Raw genomic sequence first — 24,713 nt, forward strand, 5'->3', positions numbered from 1 at the left:
CTGGAGCCATTCCTCTGCGTGCTTCTCCATAAGTGCCTGTGGGTCACGTGGCTCCCTTGTAATCTGACAGCTACTCTGGGGAGTGTTCAACTTCCGCTGCAGGGGCTGAAGGTCTCTCTTGGGTTAGTCCCTGTGTTTTGAGTTCTGGTCCTGGAACTGTCACTGTGGCCTTGGTGACCACGAGGCCACTTGTCCATGTACAGCAGGAGGTAAAGCTGACCCTCCTGGATGGCAAGGAAGCTCACTGAGTAAGTGAGGAGAGTCAGAGGCACTTCAGGTTTAAGGTGAGGACTGGTGACATGTTCTTGTGATGGTGTCATGGGACCTTGCAGGTGTTTCGAATTTTAGTCTGCCAGGCGGTGTCAACCTTCATGCCTAGCACTGAGCCTTGGCCCTGGTTCTGCCGGGGACCATTGTCTGCAGGGTGTTGAGCTGTGGCCAACCTTGCGCCTGGGGAAGAGTGGCTGGAAGCTGGGTGGCTGGATTGACCTTTCTGCGTTTGGTCCACACACAGGCGAGGGAGTGTGGACAGGTGACTGAATGCATCTTGGGCTGTAGCCTGCCTCTGGCCTCTCGTGCGCATCCTCGTAGGCTGCTGGTGGGCTTTTCACCATGCAGGAGATGTGGTCCTCATGGTGGGGACCCCGAGGAGGACATGTTGAATGTCTTGTCCCCGCCACAGCTGAAGCGCTCCCGGGAGACGGAGGTGCAGCTGAAGCCCCTGGTGGAGAAGAACAAGCGCATGGACAAGAAGAACGAGGACTTGCTGCAGAGCATCCAGAGGATGGAGGAGAAGCTCAAGACCCTCACCCGAGAGAACGTGGAAATGGTAAGCCCCAGCCACGGGCTGGCCCCGGCGCCGAGCCCCACCGCCCCCCCCCCCCCCCCCCCCCCCCGTCTCGGCCCGCGCTATCTGCAGGCCGCCACAAGAGCAAGGGCGGTTCACAGCGCAGCCCTGCTTCCACTGCCCTGCATCTGCGCCACTGGGCACCTGTGCCTCACGCTCTGTGAGCCTCATTCTTCACCCGTTCAGAAGGGATGGGCAAGGGGGTTGGGGCACTGACTCTGTGGTAGGGTGCTTGCCATGCAAGCCTGAGGATGGCACCCATGTAAGCATCAGGTGGTTGTGGCGGCCCACTTGTAATGGCAGCACATGGGACCCCCAGCCCCTGGCTGGAAGGGTCAGGTCAAAGTGCTCTGAGTTCAGGTGAGAGAGCCTGCTGCAGTAAGGAAAGCGGGAGTGATTGAGGAAGACAACCAACGCAGCCTCTGGTCTCCACACACACAGGTGCCCATCCAAATGTGAGGCCCACATGTTTGTGAACACACATACAATACATGCACGCCACCCATACACATGGACAAAGCAGGGTGGGGGCTGGAGAGATGGCTTAGTGGTTAAGTAAGGCACTTGCCTGCAAAGTTTAAGGACCCAAGTTCAATTCCCCAGTACCCACATCAGCCAGATGCACAAGGTGGCACAAGCGTCTGGGGTTAATTTGCAGTGGCTAGAGGCCTAGGCGTGCCCATTCTCTCTTCTCTCCCTCTTGCACTCTCTTTTTCTCTCTAAAATAAATTAAAAAGAAAAGAAAAAAGTGTGTGGGGGCGGGGGGAAAACTCAACACTGGGAGCTGCTCATGAAACAAATGGCAGCATAGGACGGCCCTGGCCCATGGCAGCCATCTGTGAAGGAAGCTTTTCCTCCAGCAAGGGTGTTTGGTCTTTGTGGCCAAGGCAGGTTCATTGACTGAAGTGATTCCAGCAGCCTGTTTCACTGCTGAGGAGACAGACACGGGTTTGAGTCTGGGTGCTTGCGCCTGCTTCCCCTTCTGGTTTTCAAGGCTTCTCAGGCTGTCCTCGGCCTTGTGCCTGGCTCGCCCTTCCTCACCGCGGAGTGCCACACCTCAGGCCTCCTCTAGGCCTACAGCCACGCACCCTGTGTAGCTTGAGGACCAGGCGGTTGTCATCCCCATCTTCCCAGTACCCTTTCATTGTGGTCCCCTAAGCCCCACCCCATGGCTGTCGTGGTAGGGGTCTCTCTGCAGCACCTGGTCTCCTTTTGGCTACAGAAAGAAAAGCTGTCAGCACAGCCCTCGCTGAAGCGCCACACGTCCCTGAATGACCTAAGCCTCACCAGGGACGAGCAGGAGATCGAGTTCCTGAGGCTGCAGGTGCTGGAGCAGCAGCATGTCATTGACGACCTCTTGCTGGTACGTCTCTGCTGGGCTGGGGCTGTGTGGGCATTGGGCCAAGGGCTGGGGCAGGCATGCAGGATCTTGGCTGGAGCCTTCCCTGGGGCGTGCATGTTTACTGTGTCCTGGCCGAGAGCAGCCTCAGCTACGTTACCGAGACCAGCGCTCCCTGGGGCAGTCTCCGTGGTCTTCGCTCTGCTCCTCCTCTGTGTTTAGGTTGCTGTGGAGAAGAGGCAGCGGTGGTCTTGACACTGGGTCTCTGGCCTTCACAGATGGGCCCTGATCTCTTCCTGAGCAGCCTTTGAACTGATATTTGTGTTTTATTTTCATTTAGCTTTTGCATACTGTGAGTCTGAGCCTGCAAACCTGTCATCAGAGCAGGTTGCCTGTGGGTTTCATAACTGTTTTGAGCAGATATGATGAAGAGAGAGGAAAGTGGTCTTGCTGTAGGGATGAAGGTGTCCTACCCAGAAGACTCTCCAGGGCACTGTGCAGTGGGCTCCAGCTGGGTTTCGAAGCAGGGTGGGCTCTGCTACCCTGGAACTGTGTATGTGTGATGGTTCCGTCCGTGGGACTTGGATGACAGCATTTGCCCAGAACTGTCACGCTTGCTCTGCCTGTGCCTCCCTTTTCCCTGCCCAGCTCTTCTCAGTCTGCCATTCCTCCGTTCCTCTATACATGCAGCCCTCTGCTTTGCTTCATTACTCAGGAGATGAGAAACAGCTGAGGATGACACGCCTCACACAGCAACGAAAAGTAAAAAGAACAAATCCAGTCAAGGCTAGAAAACCTCCAGGCGATGTCAGTCAGGACCCAGGACAGGGCCGGGACAGTTGAGCTGAAGCTGAGCCCCAGCTTGGGTCTGCTGGCAGGAAAGGAGGGTGTGCTGAGAGTGAGAGCCTGGCTCTTTCTGGGCACAGTGTCACCCCGGCGCTGTCACTCATGCTCCATAAGGGCCCTTTGTGCCAACTGCATCCACCAGGCGCGTGCAATCCTTCCTCGGAGCAACGAATGGGGAAGCCCATACAACACCAAAGACACAGAACTGGAGACCTAAAGCAGCCAGCCGGGAGGCGACTCTGGGGGAGTCTGTCCCGCTTTGTCCAAGTTCAGAGCCCCAGGCGTTCACATCACTGCTAGCTGTCACAGGCAGATCCTGCAGGGCCACAGAGCCTCTGTGCAGGCCATGCTGCTTGGCGACTTGTAGCTACCTGGCCCCCCAGAATCCAGGCTTCCTTCCATGTGATGGTTCAGGTGCATCTGGCGTGTTTACTTGGAAGTTTGTGATCCAGATAAAGGCTCAGGCCTGTTGCTCCTGCTTGGGTTCCCATTGCATGGATTATTCCATGCCAGTGGAGACAGGCAGGTGTGGCCATGCTGCTGCCTTTGAGCCCCAGACCCTTTGCTTGCTGTGGTGGGGTGATGGCTAACAGGAAGGCTCTGCTTCCTTCCAGGAGAGAGAGAGGCTGCTGCGCTCCAAGAGGCATCGAGGGAAAAGCCTGAAGCCCCCCAAGGTGAGCCGTGATGGAGCCCTGTCACCGGGCTCCAGGGGAGGACAGCTTTGGAGGTGGGGAGCAGGGTGCCAGCCAGCCATGGGTCCAGAGCTCTGTGTTGGCTGATGAAAACCTGCTGTTACTGCTTCTCCAGGCAGCATACTCTGTGGCACAGTAATGTGACCCAGTTATGGTAATTTATTCATGGCAAATGTACCGATGGAATTCTGTGTTTAGACCTTGGGGTGTGCACGCTCATAATTAAAAACATGAGGAGTCAGACCTTTTGAAGGATTTAAAGGACACTCTGGCCACCTAACAGTGCGTTCTGAAAACAGGAGCTTTGTGGGCTGTGTCGTGGCGAGAGTCTGAATATGCTGGCCGGAGAGCGCGTTGCCAGGCTGGTGGAGCTCAGGTGCCCTCAAGACCCCGCTGGGGTACAAAACAGCAGGCTGCAGGAAGTTGAGAGGGGCCTGGCTTGTCTGTCAGCCAGTCTGTAGCCCTGTCTTCCACATGTATGCACACCAGCCTCCTGTGCTACTTTCTGAAATGGCACCCACAGGATTCATCTTTTGATGGAAAGATGGGGATAGAGAAATGTTCTCTTCTGTTTAAAAAAAAAAAAAAAAGACTGTGCAGGTGTGACAGTGAGTGACCAAAGACATATGGCCATGGGGCCAGGTTGCCTGTACGAAGTGGTAGGAACCTGTGCTACCCAGCTCAGAATACTGGTTACTATAAGATATTCCATTTTTTCAAATGAAGTATAATGGCTGGGAAGCTGGCTGAGTTTGGATCACCAGCACCTTGCAAACGATGGCTGTGTGTGCTTGTAATCCCAGGACTGGGGAAGTGCAAACAGAGGCTCCAAGGGGTTTGCTGGCTAGCTAGTGTTACCACACTGGGGAGCCCCAGGTTCAGTGAGAGACTGTCTCAAAAAGATGAGATGGACAGTGACTGAACAAGACACCTGCTATCAACCTCCGGCCTCCACGTGCATGTGCATATAACCACGTGTACGCCTGCACGTGCGCCTGGTGCTCATACACATGTGACCATACATACTTAATACACACGTGCCCAAAAAGAGAAGTGTAAATTCTTAAACTGGGAATGATGGCATGTGCCTATAATCCCACCACTTGTGAGGTAAAGGCAGGACGATCAAGAGTTCAAGGCCAGCCTTGGCTACGTATCAAGTTTGAGGTCAGCTTGGGCTATGTATGACTGTGTCTCAAAACTGTGAGAAGACTAAAAAGATGGCTCCGTGGGTAAAGTGCTAGTGTCTCTGATCCCCGGGCACCTGCAGTGAGAAGGGGCTGGAGGGCTGGAGAGATGGCTTAGCGGTTAAGGTGCTTGCCTGCAAAGCCAAATGACCTCAGTTCGATTCCCCAGGACCCACGTTAGCCAGATGCACAAGGGGGCGCACGTGTCTGGAGTTCGTTTGCTGTGGCTGGAGGCCCTGGTGTGCTTATGCTCTCCCTTTCTCTCTCACTGGGCTTCTTTCCCTCTCTCAAATAAATTTTAAAAATGCATAAAAATATATAAAAAAGAAGGGGTGGGGCAGAAGAGTCACCTAGAAGCTTGTCATCGAGTGTGGCATATGCAGTGGTGAGCCTGCCTCAAACAAGCAGGATGATGAAGACTGACGCATGAGGCTGTCCTCTGACCTCCATGGACACACTGTCTTGCACACACGTGCATACACACACATACACGGATGTAGATTTTTGTCCTTGTTATTAGTCTTCTAGTGTCATCTGAACAAAACTCTACAAGACAGTTCCCTTAAAAATGACAGGAAGTTACTGTCTTCTAACTCCAGAAGCCGGAAGACTGAGCCCAAAGTCCCGCTGGGCCGTGCTCCCTCCCTCCCTGCGTGCTTCCTCCAGCTCAGGCATTCCTCGGCTTGCAACCTCACAGTCCCAGCGTCCCTTTTGTGGCCATAGGACCCTCTTGTGGGTCTTTCTGTGTCTTCCTGGCTTGTCTTTTTGTTTTCCTGGTCAGAGTGGCTGACCAGTGAGTCCCAGTGACTCTCCTGTCTCCGCCCTCCTCAGCACGGGGCGGGGGTGGTGGTGAGGTGCATGTGCACCCATGTCCAGCTTTTCACCAGGTTGCTGGTGATTGAACTTCGCTCCTCAAGCTTGTACAGCGAGCACTGAGCGCACTTCTCCAGCCTCTGGCCTTCTTCTTTCAAGACCGCTGGATTGGGAGCCAGCGCTACTCCATTGTGACCTCGCGTGAATTTGATCATCAAACATGCCATAACACTGTTTCCCTGTAAAGTCACACTGCAGCACCAGGGCCAGGAATTGGACACATCTTTTGAGAGAGGATACTAATCAATCTAGACACCTTTATATCAAACCCAAGAATTTGTAATGTAGATATAAACATCAGAACTGTTATAGGTCAAATAAAATGTGCCTGTGAGCCACAAGCTGGCATGCTGGTGTCAATGTCAGGGCCCTTCACGAGAGGCAGCTCTTTGGTAGCTTGCTGTGTCCTGGTTGCCTGCATAATCAGCTGTTTCACATCTCATTTCATCCTCACAGTTGTCCTATAAGGTTGTTTTTTTTTTTTTCCCATTGCAGTTACAGGAGATATTCCTATGAAGGATAGAAAACAGTTTCAAATAGGAGACATTCCTATGAAGGGTAGAAAATAGTTTCAAAGAGAAGCAGTGGGTTAGCAAGGATGAGATTTGAAGGCTCAGTGTTCTGCCAGCTATCCGAGCTAAACCAGGGGGATCTCTGCAGGCTGACCTTAGAAACTTGGGACCGAGAAGTGTATGAAAGGAACTTGCCTGTAGCACGTGTATTTATTATGGAAATGATGCAGCCACGCCCTAGGAGACCTGAGAAGTAGAGCTCGGCCCCAGTGCCATGAGCATGGGTCTGATGCGTCATTCCCAGCTGTGACCGGACTGCATCTCCACCTAACATTATATTGTGCACATTTGCATTACATAGTATATTATAGGCGTCTCTTACACGCTGTCATCATAAATATAAATTTTTATGGCTGCATAATCTATTAAGTTGATGGGTCATAAATTTGTTTACCACCCTGAAGGTTATGAACAACGCTGCAGTAATGTGTTTCTGCTACACAGCTGGCCACTGGTGCCAGCTCCTCTGTAATGCCTGATAGTGAACCTTTGATCTGGAGACTGCCCAATGACTTGGCGATCCTTTGCCCTATTGTGGGACATTCTGCTTTTGAAAATGTCACCAAAGCAAAGTTCTTTTGTGTGGAAAGCTGTGTCCTTAGTAGGGATCTTTCCCAGGGATGCATTCCTAGTGCGGACCTGATGAGGAAAGAGCGCTCTCTGCTGCCCAACGGGAGAATTGCATCATTTTGTACTCTTCTAGGCAGTTAGGTGGTGCCATTTCCACCACAGCAAAGACCTTAACATTTACTCAAAGGATACGTAGTCAGTCCTGTACACTCTACATGCTTGGTGCTATCCATCCAAGAAAGTCATCCAGTTGCTGAGCTATGCCAAGCCCTAAGTTTTAAATCCAAAACTTTTTGCCGGTCAACATGGCACTCAGGAAGTTTGGATTTTGGATTCTGGATTTCTGAATTAGGAATGCTTAGCTGTAAAGTGCGTGGAGTATCCTGTAGCCTGAAATATGAGAAATTTGCAATGCTTCTGGTCCCAAGTATTTCAGAGCAGGGTTACACATTCTATACCGGAATGCCTGGAATAAGAAAGGTTTCTTTCTTTTTTTCCCCCAACATTTCTCCTGATTCCTGAATGTATGGATGAGCCGTGGTCTTCTACACCTGAGTGGAGCAGACAGTAGATCTACTGTGGCTTGCTCCCTGCTTGGAACAGATCAGCTGTCCCTGAATAGTGGCCAGCTGATTAAGTGCATTTATGGCCTTTCCTGGGAACACATGACGTGACCTGTTCCAGAAGAGCAGGGATGTGTGGTCACTTTAATAAAAACAGTCACCTGGCCCTAGACAGCCAGATTGGGCATCCTGCATAAACATTTTCCCTAGCTAGCTCAATGTCTTCCCCTTGTACTGTTTCCTGGGTCCACCAACATCTCCTTGTTTTTCCCAAGATTCGATGTGGCCTGGTTTTCCTTCTGGACTGCTACTTGACCCCCAGAATCGTGTGGGTCCACATGGATGGACATTTGAATCCACTGGCCCCGAGCAGACGTATCAGCCCCCAGCATTGCCCTTCAGACCTGGTGCTTCCCTGGTTCAGTGGTTTAAGTTAAAGTAACTTAACTCATAGTGTCATGGATGTGTGGGTGAGTTTCATGCTCAGTTCCCAGTGGTAGAGCCTTTGGGAGGTGGACCATGCTGGAAGAGACCTGTCACTGTGGGCCGACCTCCATATTAGCTTGTTGTGCCAAGACCCCTGACCAGGAGCCAAGTCCCCCGGTCACCCAGGAGTCACCCAGAGAACCGCCACAGAAGACGAGACACTCAAATGTAAAAGCAACAGGTTTCTTTATTGCAAGCCTAGGCCTGGGCTCCGTCCCCACAGTCTGGCAGTAGTAAGGGAGAGAGCCCCTTTCTTTTGGGGGAAGGGGTTCATATAGGAATTCGAACAAAGAAGTAGGGGACAGATACATGATTGGTTGATTTAAACAGTTCTGATTGGCTTGGGGTTTCAGTGGGCAAAGTTGGGGGCAGGAGCTAGGGGCACTCTAGGCAGATGAAATAATCTCCATTGTCCTTGAAGTGGAGATTCCTCAGTGTCTTATCTAAGCAGGTGGTCGGAGGGTTCCCCCCCCCACACAGTGGCGTGTTTCTGCAATGTCCTTGAAGTGGAGATTCCTCAGAAACATTAGGGGGAAAGGCAGCAATTCAGCAAGCAAAGTTTACAGAAGCAAAAGGTCAGCATGTTGGCCAGCTAGCGCTCTATCTAAGTCAGGCCTGGGCCTTTTTTTTTTTTTTTTAACTTAAAATGGTAATATTTGGTTTCACAAGCTCAGCTCCAGGTCCAGTGCTTAGACCACTTCCACCCGCCTCCCTGCTTTCTGCTGTGCCGTGTTTCCCTGCTATGATGAGACTTCTCCTAGAAACTGTGAGCCAGAATAAACCCTGTCCTTCCACAGGCTGCTTCTGGTCAGGTGTTTTGTTCCAGCAAGGAGAGCATACGTGACTGCCAGACCTGGCTCTCTTCACACAGGCTGCCGCAGTAATGGTTTCTTTGTTTCATCAGTGGCTTCCTTTCTCTGAGTCCTTTATAACCAGAGCCTGTAACCCTTGGCCATACCCTTGGATTAACAGACCATTTGGTGAATTAGTTGAAACCTACATAATTTCCTAGAAGCCTTGACAGCCCCGTCCCTGCTCTTGGCTCCTGATACTTTTAGAAGGACCCTCTAGGGAACCCCTGGGATTCATGACCCCCCTATATTTATTGCTTTTGTTGCCTTTGAAACCAGACAGCTGGTTTCAAACAACTCAGGGGAGGAAGGGTTCATGGTTTCCCAGGTCTCATCTACTGTGGCTGATTCTGTGGGTTCTGGGCCGGTGGTGAGGGGAGAGCATTGTGGGAGCTAGAGTATGTGGCAGAGGCTGCTCTCATCATGATGCACAGGAAGCAGAGAAAAAGGGCATTGAGGACAGCGCCCGGGCATATAAGAGTCTCAGAGACATGCCCTTAGTGACCCACTTCCTCCCACCCTCCAAGTTAGCTCAGCACTCTCCAAAGCAGGGTTTTAGGGCTTCAGGAGAGTCCTTTAGCCCCAAACCCTGGGTTCATGTCTACTTTTAACCAAAGAAACAAAATAAGACTGGGAAGGATAATTATTAAATTATTATATTTTTATTTAGGGAAGTACAGAACCAAGGGAAGGAAAATGAATACACCCACATGGCTTGAGCACCCACATGGTGCACCTGGAAAACCCATGGAGAGGACAGAAAAGAAGGTGCACAGAGCTCCTGCCATGGGGAGAGCAGGAGGAGTCAAGAGTCTGTGTGGGAAGTAGGGGTTAGGGGGTTCTCCCTCCATCTTGGCCCAGCTGAAGGTTCATCAGAAGTCAGCAGCCCAGAGAGCTTGCCCTTCCCTGGCCAATGTATGTGTATAACCTTATGGGGACAGGGTTCACCTTCTGACTCAGGTGAACCAGAGAAAGGCCGTTGATTGGTCTGGGCTAGAGGCTGGCTCAGGAAGAGGCCAACATGACACCACATTCTGGGATCTAGGCTTGACCAACCACAGTGTCTGGATTCTAGCAAAAGACCTCCCTCCCAGGGAGAGGATCATATGTGCAAAAACAGGTCTAGTCACCCTAACTGCCCGACAAAGCGACCTGCCTCCCTCTCAATGTAATACCTCTGGACACGCCCTCATAGACATACAGCGTGTGGGTGGGGGTGCTTTACCAGTCCCCCAGGCGCTCCTCAGTCCATACAGGTTGGCAGTGAAGGTGAGCATCTGACACTGGAAGGAGGAATCCTCCAGTCCACAGCTCATCCTGCCTGGCAAGCAGGAGAGCTAGAGCAGAGCCTGGATGACAGCCCTCATCCTCCTGGGACCTCTATCCCTGAGGGCAGCCCTGTGAAGAGTGTCCTCTGGGACGGGACTGTGTGTCTCTGCGAGAGGAAGCTGTTAGTTCGGCATGGGTTTATAGCTCCTGGGAAGCGGTGGGGGAGAAGGACCCTGAGCAGTCTCATGGGCCCATTCCCAGGGCCTGGGGTACTTCCTCTGCAGGCGGGGTCTCCTGTGGGCAGTGAGCTGGGCCGCGGGACATTGACAGCGGTTAGCAGGCATGGGAGTTGTAGCTTGGCAGAGTTCCAAGCAGAGGAAAAGGGCTGAAGATGAACATAGCTAGCTCGCGTGCCCTGGTTCAAAGTGGTGCTGGGGAACCTCCGATGTGTTGATAAATTGAATCCTTGAACAATAAAAGGTCAGCCCTGGCCACAGTCTGGCATGAGGCAAGGTTCTGAAAACCAGTGTACATCCATGAGATCAAAAGAAGCTCAGGTTCTGTGCCCCCCGCCCCAGTGGAAAGTCGATTTTTGCCCTTAAGCAGCCTGTGCATTTCCTGTCTCACCTGTATGCAAGGCCAAAGGGAGAATCGAGGGCTTGTTTTTCCTGGCCTAGTAGCCAAGAAATGCAAGTTGTCCTCAGGCCCCCCCTGTTCTTGCAGAGAAAGGGGACTGTGCTCAGCTTCCCTGCAGCCGTTTGTTGTAGGTGGTGTACATGGCAAGGCACATCTACACTGAGGGACGTATCGCAGGGAAGCGAGTAAGTTGAGTGTGCCCAGGGCACCCATGGGTGGCGGCCAATCAGCAAGGAGCTGTCCCAGGCACCTGAGGAGGTAGGGTGCTGGTTCCAAAGCACACGGCTCTTACCATGTTACCATTGCTGCTGTTGTGCCTAGGAGCCTCGCGACTGTCTGGGGACCTGGGCCACGCACTGCTGTTGACAAGAGCTCTGGGCTCAGGGAGTTTGGGGCCTGGGAGGAAAGTGCTCACAGGATCTGTTGGCTTGGAGACTGTGCTGTGTGATGAATGCCCTAGGCTGGCCTGGCAACGGGCTCCTCTGCCCACAGCCATTGAAGCTGATCCTCCACAGGAAGCTGCAGTGAGGGGTAGGTTTGTGGAGAACAGGAGAGGCTTGGGGAGCGTTAGTGCCCTTGGCGGGGCGTGGCTGGGCCCCTGGCTGCCGTCCGCCATGGAGTACGTCCTGTTTGTGCTGTACTTCTCCTTCTTCCTCTGCCTCTGTGCCCTCGTGTGCCTGTACTTCTCTGGCTGCCAGGAGATGACCTACAAGCACGAAGGTATGGGGCTGGCCTGGCGTGGGGGCTGCCCGGGGGGGGGGGGCTTAGTGACAGTTCCCTGCTGTGCTCAGAGCACAGGGGCTGTGGGGGGGGGGGTGGGCGTCAGTGACATTTCCCTGCTGTGCTCGGAAGCTCCTTCATGTTCTAGGTGATTCTAGGGGGAATGTTAAGGTGGAAAGAGATGAGGCATGGTACAGCTGGATCCGGAGGCGGAGTCACCTCACATATATGTGGAGACCTCACTCCCCTGCCCCCTTAGAACCTGATGCATAGGAGCCTTAGATATCTGTCTGTGGAGAAGAATATTTTCTCCGAGGTCATTTTGGCCAGGACTACAATTTTTTTTTTTTTTTTTTTTTTTTTGAGACTAGGGCTTTATTCTGTAGCCCGGGCCAGCCTGGAACTCAGAACAGCCCTCTTGCCTTAGCCTTCCCAGTGCTGCATTACAGGTGTGAACCACCACGCCCAGGTCAGGCCACAAGGCTCTCATGTAGTAGCCCAGGTTGGTATGGGACTTGGCACAAGATGACCTTGAACTTCTGATTCTCCTGTCCATTTGCTGAGGGCTTGGATTCAAGGTGTATGCCACCACACCCGGTTAATGTGGTGCTGGGGATCAAACCCAGGACTTTGAGCATCTGAGCAAGTACTTTACCAACCATATCACATCCCCAGCGCCTCAGCTGTATTTTAAAAGTATGGATTTGTTTGTGAAAAGAAGTTGCTAGTCTGACTTGGGTTGTTAGGAAGTCCTGAGGGGCACGCCCTTTGCATCGGTGGTACACTTGGTACCCACGAGTGTGGGGACATCTGACGGGACCACGGCCTTAGGAGATGAAGTGCCCAAAAAGTTTAGCATCACGGGACTCAGGTCGCTGGACAGCGTCTTTCACGCTGGTTGTTCCCTGGACTCCACTCTGGGTCTTCTGGTGGCTCTCCACTGCCTGGAAAGGTGGTTGCAGGCCACACCCTGTCTGTTTGCAGAAAGCAAACCCTCAGGGGAGAGCCTAGGAGCGGGGTTACCGAGGGACTGTGCTGGCTCGCTGGCTCCTCCTGGGCTCGTGGCCTCTTTGGTGCAACGTGGTTCTCTGCAGTCCTGGCCTCGGTCTGTGCTGTGCTGCTTCCCTTAGGCCCAGACCTGGGCTCTTCACAAAGGCAGGGGAGCGGCAAACCCACAGCTGCGATGGTTAAAAGCCTGTTTGTTACTGGGCTCCAGTATTTAGTGCTTAACTAACAGTTAGAGCATAGGGCTTTAGAACTCGGGTCATCTAGGTAACTGACCAGTGTCCTTAGCCCCTGAGTGGTCCGTGGTGCCAACAAATGGGCGAGCCCAGTGCAGAAATGTGTTGTTTGTACTTGGAAATTTGTCATTTCTCATGTTTTCTGGGGCCCCAGCCGTGTGGGTTGGGGCCCTCACTGCATCACAGCTACCAGCCCGTACCACTGACACACAGACCTGTCCCCAGAGGCCTGACAATTAGTGGTGTTTATGAGAAGCAGATCTGCGCTCCGAGGCTCATGCCTGCAGGCCATGTGGCTTCTCACCTGAGAGGACGGGTGGACCCGATGGAGCATAACAAAGCCCCACAGTTGGACCTGTTGCCTCACCTGGGCATGGAGGCACCTGGCTGTCCTGCTGATGCTTGGCTGAGTGTGCTGTGGGAAGGGTCTCATGCAAGCCCAGTGTCATTTATGGATAAGCAGACTCTTCTGGTTTAAGTGAATTAGCAGGTACATGCTGGGAACACTCACCTGGCAAGCAGTGTGTCTGTGTAGAGTCCAGGGCCGCAGTGGGAAGAGGAGGCCCTTCCCCCTACCCCAAAACCCCTGCCTTCATGGAGTTTGCCTTCTAGAGGGGAGGATAAGCAAGACACAAAGTAGATTTCCTGGTAAACGGTATGTGCTAAGGGGGAAAACAGGAAGGAGGGCAGAGGTTGGGCTGGGGTGGATGACAAGGACGTGGGCCTTGTGCCTAGGAGTTCTTGACTTGGCTGTGTTTGCGCAAGGCCCCAAGGGTAGCAATAGGATTCTAGAAGAATGTTCTGGTAGTGCAAAGGCCCTGTGGTAGTGTGTAAGGTGCAGGAGCACACTGGGCAGTGTGGCTGTGGCATATTGGAGGAGAGGGGAGGGGCAAGGTGGATCATACAGGGTGTAGACATGGCCTGTGGTCAGGATGGAGGCCCTTCTGGGGTGCTGAGCACAGACTAACATTTCATTAATAGTCACTGAGGCCTCCACCTTGCAGAACAAGGGTAGGAAGGATCAGGGGGGTGGTGCAAGGTGGTCACCCATGAGCAGCCTGGCCCGAGTAGAGTTGAGGGGGATAGAGGAGGATAAGGTTTGGAGGCTGGGTTGATGCAGACAACAGATTTCTTCTCAAGAAGGGCTGAGCCTAGTGGAACTGGGAAAGTCGGGAGGACCTGTGTGGTTGGGGCCCGGGCCCACAGGTGAGGTGGTGGGCGGTCTAGGTTGGGGCCCAGGCACACAGGTGAGGCGGTGGGCGGTCTAGGTTGGGGCCCGTGCACACAGGTGAGGCGGTGGGTGGTCTAGGTTGGGGCCTGTGCACACAGGTGAGGTGATGGGCGATCTAGGTTGGGGCCCGTGCACACAGGTGAGGTGGTGGGCAGTCTATGTTGGGGCCCGGGCACACAGGTGAGGTGGTGGGCGGTCTAGGTTGGGGCCCTGACTCCGTCATCTGCCAGGATCCATGTGTTCTCCAGGGCACGGTTGACATACGGGTGTCATTTTCAGGGGACGGGTACATGCCCCACACAGGTTAAACTGAAGAAAGGAATGCAAGGTGAAAGCAGTGTGCCAAGAGAATATGTGGGTGGCAAATGGTGGCAGATGCCTCTTGCAAGCCTCCTTAGAAAGTGTAACCCAGAAGGTGAGGAGGCCCAGCCCTTCCCGGCCGTGCCTGATCCCTTCCCGATGGCGTTCTTACTGGTAGGGTTCTCATGATGACGGATACACGCTGGCTCTGACCCACAAGACTGGAGTCAGCTTCTGGTGGGGTTCTAGGGAGCTGTGCTCTGGAGGAGGCCTCTCATGGCTCAGCACTGAAGGAAATCACAGTTCTTTCACAGTCATGGAAAGCATTCACCAGTCATGAAAACATACAAGTTATTCTTAGGGGTTGCTTGGGAAGAGAGCAAAGAACAGTGTTCCTAAGACCAGGAAATAGTGGGCCGGTGGTCACTAGCTGATAGCTGCAGCGCCCCTGGGGAGAACTTCCTCAACAGGGTCCCCACCTGCTTTTGATCCTGTGTCCCTGGGCCTGACCATGTCTGGGCCACAGAATTACTCAGACAGTGTCCAGAGAGTCAATGAAGCCACATATCTCACATGGTTTGTGTGGGGGAAGTGCCAGGCAGGGTCCTCGGGAAGCTGGCACAAAGGACATGAAAACTCTTCTTGGGGCTGGCGCAAAGGGCCTTACACGGTTCCTTCCAACGTTGTCAGTGTTCTGAACTTTCCGTAACAAAAGCTGAGTAAAATACCTCTTAGTGCTTGTCTGTGTGTGTGTGTGTGTGTGTGTGTGTGTGTGTGTGTGTGAGAGAGAGAGAGAGAGAGAGAGAGAGAGAGAGAGAGAGAATCAGTGGTACAACTGCTCCTCTACCCCAGTCATGAGGTCATGGTGGGGTCTCTCTGCCTCATGACCCTCCATCACCTGTTCCTCCACCCTAGCCGTGAGGTCACCATGGGGTCTCTGTGCCTCATGACCCTCCATCACCTGCTCCTTCTACCCAGCTGTGAGGTCATGGTGGGGTCTGTCTGCCTCAAGACCCTCCATTTCCTGCTCTTGACATCTACATGAATCCATATTTTTCTCTGTAGAACCAGCCATCTTATTCGGCATGGCTCCTTCCTTAGTCTGAGAAGCATGCAGTGTTGAGTGGTGTAGGTGCTGGCATTTTAATGGGCACAGGGTGGGCATGGCCCACTTTATGCTTATGGAAAGAGATTGTCTTCTATTGTTCAAGAGGGATTAGGGTGCAGAGAACCTTGTGATGTGTGTGTGGCCAACTCAGGAGGTAGACAACCCATTCTGCCTCTGACACTCTCCTCTCATTATTCTAGCTACTGTATTCTGCCCCAAAACATGCTGCATCTCCCTCTGCCCTGGGATTGTGGTGGCATCCCTTCTACCCGGGGCTGGCTGTGGGCGGGTCTGTGCCCCTCTGTCATGAGCTGGTGGTGGGCAGGGCAGCTGTCCTCCATCTCTGACATCACACCTGTTACCTTTTACAGAAGCATGTTGTGGAGACATTTTTTGGATTTGATGAGGAGTCTGTGGACTCAGAAACGTTGTCAGAGACATCCTACAACACGGACAGGACAGACAGGACCCCAGCCACCCCTGAAGAGGACTTGGATGACGTAAGCAAAGAATGGCACCTACATGGCTCTTTGCACCGGCCAGGCTGCTTCCGCGCCAGGAATCAAACTCAGGTGGCTTTGTACCATGCCTGAGCCCTGGAGCAAGGGAAGTGGTGCCGCGATAGAACCCCATGACCCCAATAGTGGCTACAAGGGCAGTGTGCACAGCTCTTCCTTCCCCAGTGCTGATCTCCTGGCGCTGCCAAGGCCAAGTCCAGCCCTCAGCTGTGGGGCTCAGTGTACTCACCGTTTCTGCTTAAAACTGCCTTCAGTCGACAGTCCCTTTACTTTCCCACTTAGGCTTGTGTGCACATGAATGTGCACGTGTGTGTGCATGTGCACACACACACAGACACCCACACACCCACTCTATAGAAGTGGCATTGTTGCCTTTCTGATAAGGCAAACAAAGTAGGAAAAGCCATAGGACTCTGAGGGATGAGGAGAGGACTGTGGAAACTTCCTGAAGTCCTGTCACCTTCGTCACCACTACACCTTCTCCTGCCCATCCATCCACTACCACAGGAGCTGTGTTCACAAGGGCCCCCAGCTCCCTCCTTCCCAGCCACCCACTCCTTTCCCCCAGGAAAGTGATAGAAAGTCTCACATCAGGCAGACTGGCAGGAGTGGCCACATGTGGTGACTTTCCTAAACTCTAGGTACCATTTAGTCCACTTCTCCTTGTCTTGCCTCTCCATAGCCTATTCCTGGCTCCTCTCTCTGTCCTCCCTATATCCCCAGGTGCCTTTCTCCTGAGTCCAAGCAGACACATGGGGAGAAGGGAATGGACAGACATGGGGGAGGGCAGCTGGGTCTCAGGGCAGTGCCCTCTGGTGGGAGCAGGTGACTCCTGCCATTTCTCACCGAGCTTCCCTGTGCTTCCCAGTGCTCTGCTGGGGCAGCTTCTTGCAGCTTCCTGGCCAGGCCTGAGCACTGCCCTTCCTGCAGGGCTGTGTCCCAAGACTCCAGGCAGCAGCTTCCTGTAGAATCTCCACCCCCCCCCCCATGGTGGTCTTTTCTGTGTAAAGTTTCATCTAGAATGGTCTCGGGCTATTCAAGAAGGCACTCTTTCCTCCTGGATGTCCCCTGACCTCAGCCTTCATTGGCTCTGAGATGTGGAGGTGAGGGGATGGGCAGGGGAGGCAAATTCCACTCCTGCTGGAGACACCATAGCCCATTGTGTCCTGCTTGGGTGTCTGAGCTGGGCTTTGCCCCCACATTAAGGCTGAGCCACATTTTTATAGCCTGACACATTAATTTAAACAGAATCAACCAGACATGGACTAGTTTGACTTTTATCTTTCCTTCCTTCCTCCCTCCTTTCATTCCTTCTTTGCCATGTGTGTATGTGGGCCAGAGATAAATATTGAGGTCTCCCTCTATTGCTCTTCACCTCATTGATTGAGACAGGGTCACTCACTTGGACCCACACCTCACTGATTTGGCTAGTCTAGCTTGCCAGCTGGCCCGGGAATCCACTCGTCTCCGCCTCCCAAGTGTTAGAATTTCGGGAGCACGCCACCACATCCGGTGTTTGTGTGCATGCTGGGAACTGAGCCACCTCCCTGATCTGCTTTTTTCCAATCACCAATAATAAGGAAATAAGCATCTTTCAGCACCAATATCTATGACCTGCAACGTTCCCTTGTGACCACGTGGGGGCTTCTCATGAGGACATACATGCAGCATGTGGCGGGCCCCTGACGCTGGGCATGGCTGCAATTTCCCACTCTTGGGAGCTGGAAATTGCATTCTGGTTGCTCTCTTGGCATTTGCTTCCTCAGGTCTATGTGCCTGTCTCCTGGGGCGTGGGCGGGGGGACTCTCAGTGCAAGCCTTCACCTGTGGATTAGCTCCAAGGGGTTCTCAAAACTTCCCCCCTCCCCAAGGTAGGGTTTCACTCTAGCCCAGGATGACCTGGAATTCACTATGTAGTCTCAGGGTGGCCTTGAACTCACAGCCATTTTCCTACCTCTGCTTCCTGAGTGCTGGAATTAAAGGCATGCGCCACCATGCCTGGCTTGCTCTCAACACTTTTAACCAGATTTCATGTAACTTAGTGATTCCCAGGAGGGCGCTGACAAGAGAAGGGTGTTTTCTCCCAGCAGCCTTCACTTGGACTTCTAGTCACTTCCTGGTGAGACTGGCTCACTAAGTGCTCGTAGGCATTGGGGAGAGCGTGGGCATTTGCTTCCAGCTGCCTTGACTCTGTCTTTGGTACTCAAAGCTTTATCAAGTTATGTGATGAGTATTTTCCCTTCTTTGTTTTAAGACCACAACCAGAGAAGAGGCTGACTTGAGGTTCTGCCAGCTGACCAGGGAGTACCAGGCCCTGCAGCGTGCCTATGCCCTGCTTCAGGAGCAGGTGGGGGGCACATTGGATGCTGAGAGAGAGGCCCGGGTAAGTGTGTCAGCTTGCTGGCAAGCAGCCTGGAACCAACAGAAGTGACTCTGCTGTCCGCTTGTCTCATCTGCCATTTGCAATAGGGAATGCTTTAAGGTGGTGATGAATGGCAGCTTCTCTCAGCCCCGCAGGCTTCTAACATGGCCCTGGAACATCACAGAGCACTTGGAACTCTAAGGGAGCTCCTGAGCCACAGGCACCATAGGCCTCTTGGTCCAGGCTTTGTATTCGTCTTGCTGGGCTGATCTTTCCAGAACCTTCTCCCATCTTGCAGTCACATAGGACAGGATTTGCTTTTCCTTCTAAGAGTTAGGGGACATCCAAAGAGCACATACCAGGGCCAGCGCTGTTCTGTGTCCCCCATTTTATTCCCACAGTACCTTGAGGTAGTGGTGGTGGAAGGTGAATTTTCTGAAGGAGTAAACTGTGGTTTGGAAAATAACAACTTGCCTGAAGGTGCCTAGGTGGTCCCTGACAGAGCTGGGAGCCAGAGTCAGGCTGCTGTAGTTCAGAATGCTCTAGAAATTGCTTGGGAATCCCACATAGGGAGGGCTTGGATTTTAGCCCTTGCTGTAGGTGACAGAGGATCCAATCAGACCACTAGCAAGTAGAAAAATACTCAGTAGTTGGGTGATTACCAAAAGAACTGGCTGTCTTAGAACCCTCATGTCTCTGCCTTATTCACCCCAAGGGCTGGCCCCTCCTCCAGTCTGCTATTTGAGCCAGCTTCATTTCCAACTTTACAGAGCAGCAATAGCTGGACTTTGGGGTCCCCATGGGGGCACATGTGAACCTTCCCAAGCCCTGCGTCCGTAACACTGTTTGGATGGCCACTGGATTCTTCTACTTTTCTGCCACCCATGTAGATGATCTAATCACTTCTTGGTCTCTTTCCTTTCAGACTCGGGAGCAGCTGCAAGCTGACCTGCTGAGGTGCCAGGCTAAAATTGAAGACTTGGAGAAGCTTCTGGTGGAGAAGGGCCAGGTGAGCAGGAGAGCTGTGTGGCTGTGAATCTTGGTGCTTCTGTCCTCAGCGTGGTGTCCTGGGACCCTTGCCTTGTGCCTATGTGCTGAGGGTGGTGCTCTGTGGAGCTGTGCCAGGGCTCTGTGGATATTATGGAACAAACACCACGGTGCCTGGATGAACAGGTGCTGCTGATATCAGAGCACTTGCCTCTGTTCTCTCTTTGCTCTACCTACAACACATTTGCTGATGCCCCATTGGGAAAAGCATCTCCCAGCCAGCCCCAGCTTGAAGGCAGGACCTCAGTTTTCACTGGAAGGAATGCAGAGTCAAGTTGCAAAGGGTTGTACACACAGACATGAAGGGAAGGCTGGCACCATCCTCTTGAACAGGCCACCACAGATAGGAAAGAGGATGGACACAGCTGTGACCTCCCATGGCTCTCACCTGCATGGACCTGCATGCAGGTGTGCACAGTGAAGATGCAGGGTGTTAGATGTTATGTGGAAGAAAGCTGGGTGACCACATAGATGGGATCAGACCCTAGCTAGGTCAGCCTTTGCTCATGAGCATCCTGGAATTCCAGCAGGTGAGCCTGACCTTGGCTTCTGTCTCAGCCCAGTACTCAGCAGCTGAGGGGCAATGAGAAGAGAGAAGAGGGCTAGAGAAAGTTCCAGTGTTTCCTGTACCCTCCTTCTCCCACCTCATGCTGGCCAAGTGAGCAGCAACATGCGTGGCTCTGGCCCGGTGCCCAGGGTATCAGCGAGTTAGGAGAGATGCTGAGCTACGTGCTGACGTGAGTGTGAGCCAAGCAAAGCACGCGTGAGGAGGGCAGCACAGGCTTGGGCCCGGGCGTGGAGCAGCGTGCTATAAATGACCGTGGGGTGGCCATGCCTGTGGGGGCAAGCGCGGGGAGAAGGGTGCCTCACAAACCTGCTCTTTCTCTTTCCTGAGCTAAAGGTTTAGAGGGACAGTGGGGCCACACAGCTGCTGTCTGTGTCCGTGACCTTCCTCCATGGATGTCGGTGGTTTTCTACCACTGGCTCCAGTGAGTGAACATGCAGTATTTCCTGCAGGATGCTGCGTGGGTGGAGGAGAAGCAGGTGCTCATGAGGACCAACCAAGACCTGCTGGAGAAGGTATGTGCTGGGCGCAGAGCTATAGGCCCAGCTCACCCCAACAGCCCTGAGCCCTCTGTGCACTGTGTGACCAGAGCTCCAGGGTCCTGTGGCTCTCACAGGAGAGGTTTCTAACTTACCCAAGTCAAGGCTGGACTCCCAGATCTGTCCTCTGGGACAGACTTCAGAAACAAAGGACACTGCCTCTAGAGATGCCTGTAGATGTGAGGAGGTTGCATATCCTCCTAGCACTGGGCTTCCTGAACACCTCTGCCATTGTTTTGAAATCCAAAGCCTTCCTTGTCCTCAGTGAAGGCTAACTCAGTTCTTTGGGGCCCCTCAGCCAGTCACCTACTGTTTCTTATCATAGATTCTCTGAAGCACCAAGGAAGTCTGTGACTCTGGGTTGGAGCTGCTCTCTTCAATCCTGCCTGTGTAGAATTTGGTTTATCTTTATTTTGGTGTGTGTGTGTGTGTGTGTGTGTGTGTGTGTGTGTGTGTCTGTGTGCATGCACTCATGCACACATATGTGCATGTGGGGGGTGCCTGTGTGTGCTTTTGTACTGTGGAGGCCAGAGGTTAACATTGAGTGTCTTTTTCAGTTGCCCCCTACCTTATTTTTTATGTTTTAATTTTTTATTTTAAATATGTTATTTAATTATTTGACAAAGAACAAGAGGCAGAAATGGGCATGTCAGGGCCTCTAGCCACTGCAAACAAACTCCAGATACATGTGCCACTGTTGCAGTCAGGTTCACATTGCTGGTAGAAATCACCCAACCAAGAGCATCTTGTGGGGTGGGGGAAAACCAGTTTATTTTGACTTACAGAGTCGAGGGGTAGCTCCATGATGGCAGAGAAAAATGATGGCATGAGCATTGGGTGGACATCACCTCCTGGTCAATATCAGATGGGCGACAGTGACAGGAGAGTAGGCCAAACACTGGCAAGAGGAAACTGGCTACAATAGCCAAAAGCCTGCTGTCAACAATACACTCCCTCCGGGGGCCATTAATTCCCAAGTCTCCATCAGCTGGGAGCCTAGCATTCAGAACACCTAAGTTTATGGGGGACATCTGAATCAAAGCACAACATTCTGCTCCTGGTCCCCATAAACAGATAACCATACATCATTTAAAATGCAATGCATTCATCCAACTTTAAAATCCCCCATAGTTTTTTTGTTTTTTTTTTATCAATCCCAACGATGTTCAAACATTCCCATAGTCCAAGGTCTTTTAACTGAGCCATAATAACAAAAAATTCCCCAAGAGCCCATAATGGCACAGAATAAACATTCACACTGCAATAGATGACATTGGGCATAGCAAAGAAATATTCAACCAATCTAAGATTTAAACAGGACAAACATCAAACTCTGTAGCTTCAAGTCCAACAACTCTAGCCAGTAACAAGTCTCTGGAGTTCCAGTTCTGCCCCTCTAGCTAGGCTACGCACAGTCCTGGAAAACATCAGGGGCTGGCAGCTCTCCTTAGCAGCCATATTGTGGTCCCGGCATCTCCACGGGCTCTCTACTGCAACCCACGTCTCATCCTCATGGCTCCCTTCAGGTCTCTATGCAGCCATCAAGCAAGCCTGCATCACACTGCCCATGGCCATTTCCAAAACACAAGATAGTGTTGCAAATTCAATGACCCTCTCTTTCTTACATTTCTTATACTCCATGATACTAGGTAGAACGCCAATTTGTTAATGGGGGGGGGGGAGGGAATAAGGCAGACTTTGAAGAAGCTCCTTGAGCTTTCAGGCCCCTTCAAAAAGAGTCTATATTCTTCCTGTTGCTCCAACGCAGGTCAGCTGGCCCAATCTCAAAGGTTGTAATCTCTCATATAATTGTAGCTAAACAGGCAGAAGTTTCAGCCCAAAGATTTCATTTCTGTGCCATATCCCTTTGCTCACACCAGTCTGTTTCTATGCAAAGCAACCTTGCACAAGTTCTCAGGACATGGGCATAACAGCAAGCCTCTCACACAAACTGCTTCTAGTCTAGTACAGGCAAAGCTCTTTCTCACCCACACAAACCAAGCCTCACAGTCCATAGTTCTTACTGCATTCAGGTCTTTCAACTCTGATCAGAATTGTCCATCAAGCTGTGCTTACAGCATTGCAAGGTGTCTTTTAGGCCAAGGTTTCAAATCATTCCACATTCCTCTTGAAAATCAGCTCCAAAAGGCCAAAGCCCACAGTCAGGTGTCTAGCAGCAATCCCATTCCTCTGGTACCAATTTTACTGTTGCAGTCAGGTTTGTATTGCTGCCATAAATCACCCAACCAAGAGAAACTTGTGGGGAAGTAAAAGGGTTTATTTTGACTTACGGAGTCAAGGGGAAGCTCCATGATGGCAGGGGATAGCGATGACATGAGCAGAGGGTGGACATCACCTCCTGACCAACATTAGACGGACAGTAGTGACGGGAGAGTGTTCCACACACTGGCAAGGGGAAGCTGGCTATAATACCCATCAGCCCCCCCCAACAACCTGCCTCAGGGGCCATTAATTCCCAAATCCCCATCAGCTGGGAACCTTGCATTCAGAACAACTAAATTTATGGGGGACACCTGAATCAAACCATGTCAGCATGTGCATCTGGCTTATGTAGGTACTAGGGAATCTAACCTGGGTCTTTACGCTTCACAGGCAAACACCTTAGCCACTAAGCCAGCTCTTTAGCCCCTACCTTATTTTTTTGAGCCAGGGTCTCTCACTGAACCTGGAGCTCACCAATTTGGCTAGATTAGCTGGTCAGTGAGCCCCAGGGAGTCTCTTGTTTCTACCTGCTCAGGACTAGTTAAAGACATAACACTCAAGGTATTTTTACAGGGGTGCTGGAGATCTGAACTTGGGTCTTCATGCTTGTGCATCAAACACATGACCCCCCTGAGCACCTCCTAACCCTCATCTTTTTGTTTGTTTGTTTGTTTGTTTGAGGTAAGGTCTCACTCTAGCCCAGACTGATCTGGAATTCATTTTGTAGCCTCAGGATGGCATTGAACTCACAGCAATCCTACCTCGGCCTTCTGCGTGCTGGGATTAAAGGCATGCACCACCATACCCAGATGTGGTTTTTAAGTAAATGATATGTACCACCATTGCTCCCAATGCACTCTCTGAGCTGTTTCTGTCCATTTGTGGTTAGTCCCTGTTACCACCACCCCTGTCCAGTCTGCATAGACTTGCTTCCTCTACACAGTCCACCCCAGAAGTCAAAATCTAGGGTGGGCTTTAGCTCTAAACATCCTGAAATAAAAGAACCAGGCCAGCTTGACCCTCTCCCTTGAGAGGTGGCCTGGGTTAGTTGCAACTTCACTGTGTGGCTTTCCCTGGCTCACAACCTTGCCTTTATCCAACATTAGGGGTATGACTCACCTCTGGGATCTGAGGGGCCCTGTCTGTCATGGAAGCTTTAATGTCCTTGCCTTTCCCCCTAATCAAGGGTGTGGCCCATCTCTGGGTTCTGAGGGGCTCTGTCTCTCACGGGAGCTTTAAGAGCCTTTCTCTTGCTTCCTAAGTTCCATGAGCCTCAGGAAACAGTGCTTCCAAATGTTGGAAAGGATGGGCCCCTTGAAGAGAGCCCTTCTGTGGCCTTCTGACAGGGGAGGAAGGGCAATAGAACACCCTTCTGCCTCCTTCCACATGTTGTCTTAGTGGCTCCTCACTGCCACAAGGCCTTGGACACTTAAAGTCCAGAGTTCTGTCATCAGTCCCTATGGCTCCTGGACCTAGAAAACAGGCAGTCTTGCTTTTCAGGCTGGTCTGTCATCTTGGGGTGGCTAATGCCACCAAGGCTCTCTTTGTAGGAGCAGGAGAACAAGTCCCTACCACAGCCCGTTGTGGCTTCATACACAGCCCATCTTGGAAAGACCAGGCAGGCTTTGAGAGCAGAAGCACTGGTGGTGTATCTTGTTTCCAGTATGCCAGTTCCAGGGGAGGGACTGAATAGCCCTGTGCCTGCATTTATTCATCTATTCAGCCCACATGTAAGAGCTTATAGTCTCCTGGGCCAGGCATGGCAGCGGTAAACCCAGCGGCAGCCTCTCTTCCTCATTCCCCAACTCGTCATCTAAAAGGACCTGTGCGCAGTCCTGCTCCTTCCCACTGCTGGCTGGTTTCCTGTCTCCTTCAGGCCATTTACTGAGATGACTCCTCATCGGGGGCTCCTGGGGTGGGACAGCAGCTTCCTGTGGTCCGTTAACAGTCGGTATCTTCACTCCAGATTTACAGACTAGAAATGGAGGAGAACCAGCTGAAGAGCGAAATGCAAGATGCCAAGGACCAGAACGAGCTGTTAGAATTCAGAGTGCTAGAACTCGAAGTAAGAGACTCTATCTGTTGTAAGCTCTCAAACGGAGCAGACATTCTCTTTGAGCCCAAACTGA

General features: G+C 52.2%; 1 protein-coding gene across 3 annotated transcripts in view; it reads left to right on the top strand.

Moving 5' to 3' along the window:
- Jakmip1 (janus kinase and microtubule interacting protein 1) overlaps positions 1-24,713 on the top strand; it is a 122,692-nt gene that overhangs the window by 78,375 nt on the left and 19,604 nt on the right. For all 3 annotated transcript variants that reach the window (XM_045133648.1, XM_004669836.2, XM_045133649.1), the window contains exons 6-13: positions 683-829; positions 2,070-2,210; positions 3,647-3,706; positions 15,703-15,831; positions 18,103-18,231; positions 19,136-19,219; positions 20,275-20,337; positions 24,551-24,649. In XM_045133648.1, coding sequence (XP_044989583.1) covers positions 683-829; positions 2,070-2,210; positions 3,647-3,706; positions 15,703-15,831; positions 18,103-18,231; positions 19,136-19,219; positions 20,275-20,337; positions 24,551-24,649 — 852 coding nt within the window. The remainder of the gene's footprint in view (positions 1-682; positions 830-2,069; positions 2,211-3,646; positions 3,707-15,702; positions 15,832-18,102; positions 18,232-19,135; positions 19,220-20,274; positions 20,338-24,550; positions 24,650-24,713) is intronic.

The sequence above is a fragment of the Jaculus jaculus genome, chromosome 14 (assembly GCF_020740685.1).
Source record: "Jaculus jaculus isolate mJacJac1 chromosome 14, mJacJac1.mat.Y.cur, whole genome shotgun sequence".
Lineage (NCBI taxonomy): Eukaryota > Metazoa > Chordata > Mammalia > Rodentia > Dipodidae > Jaculus > Jaculus jaculus.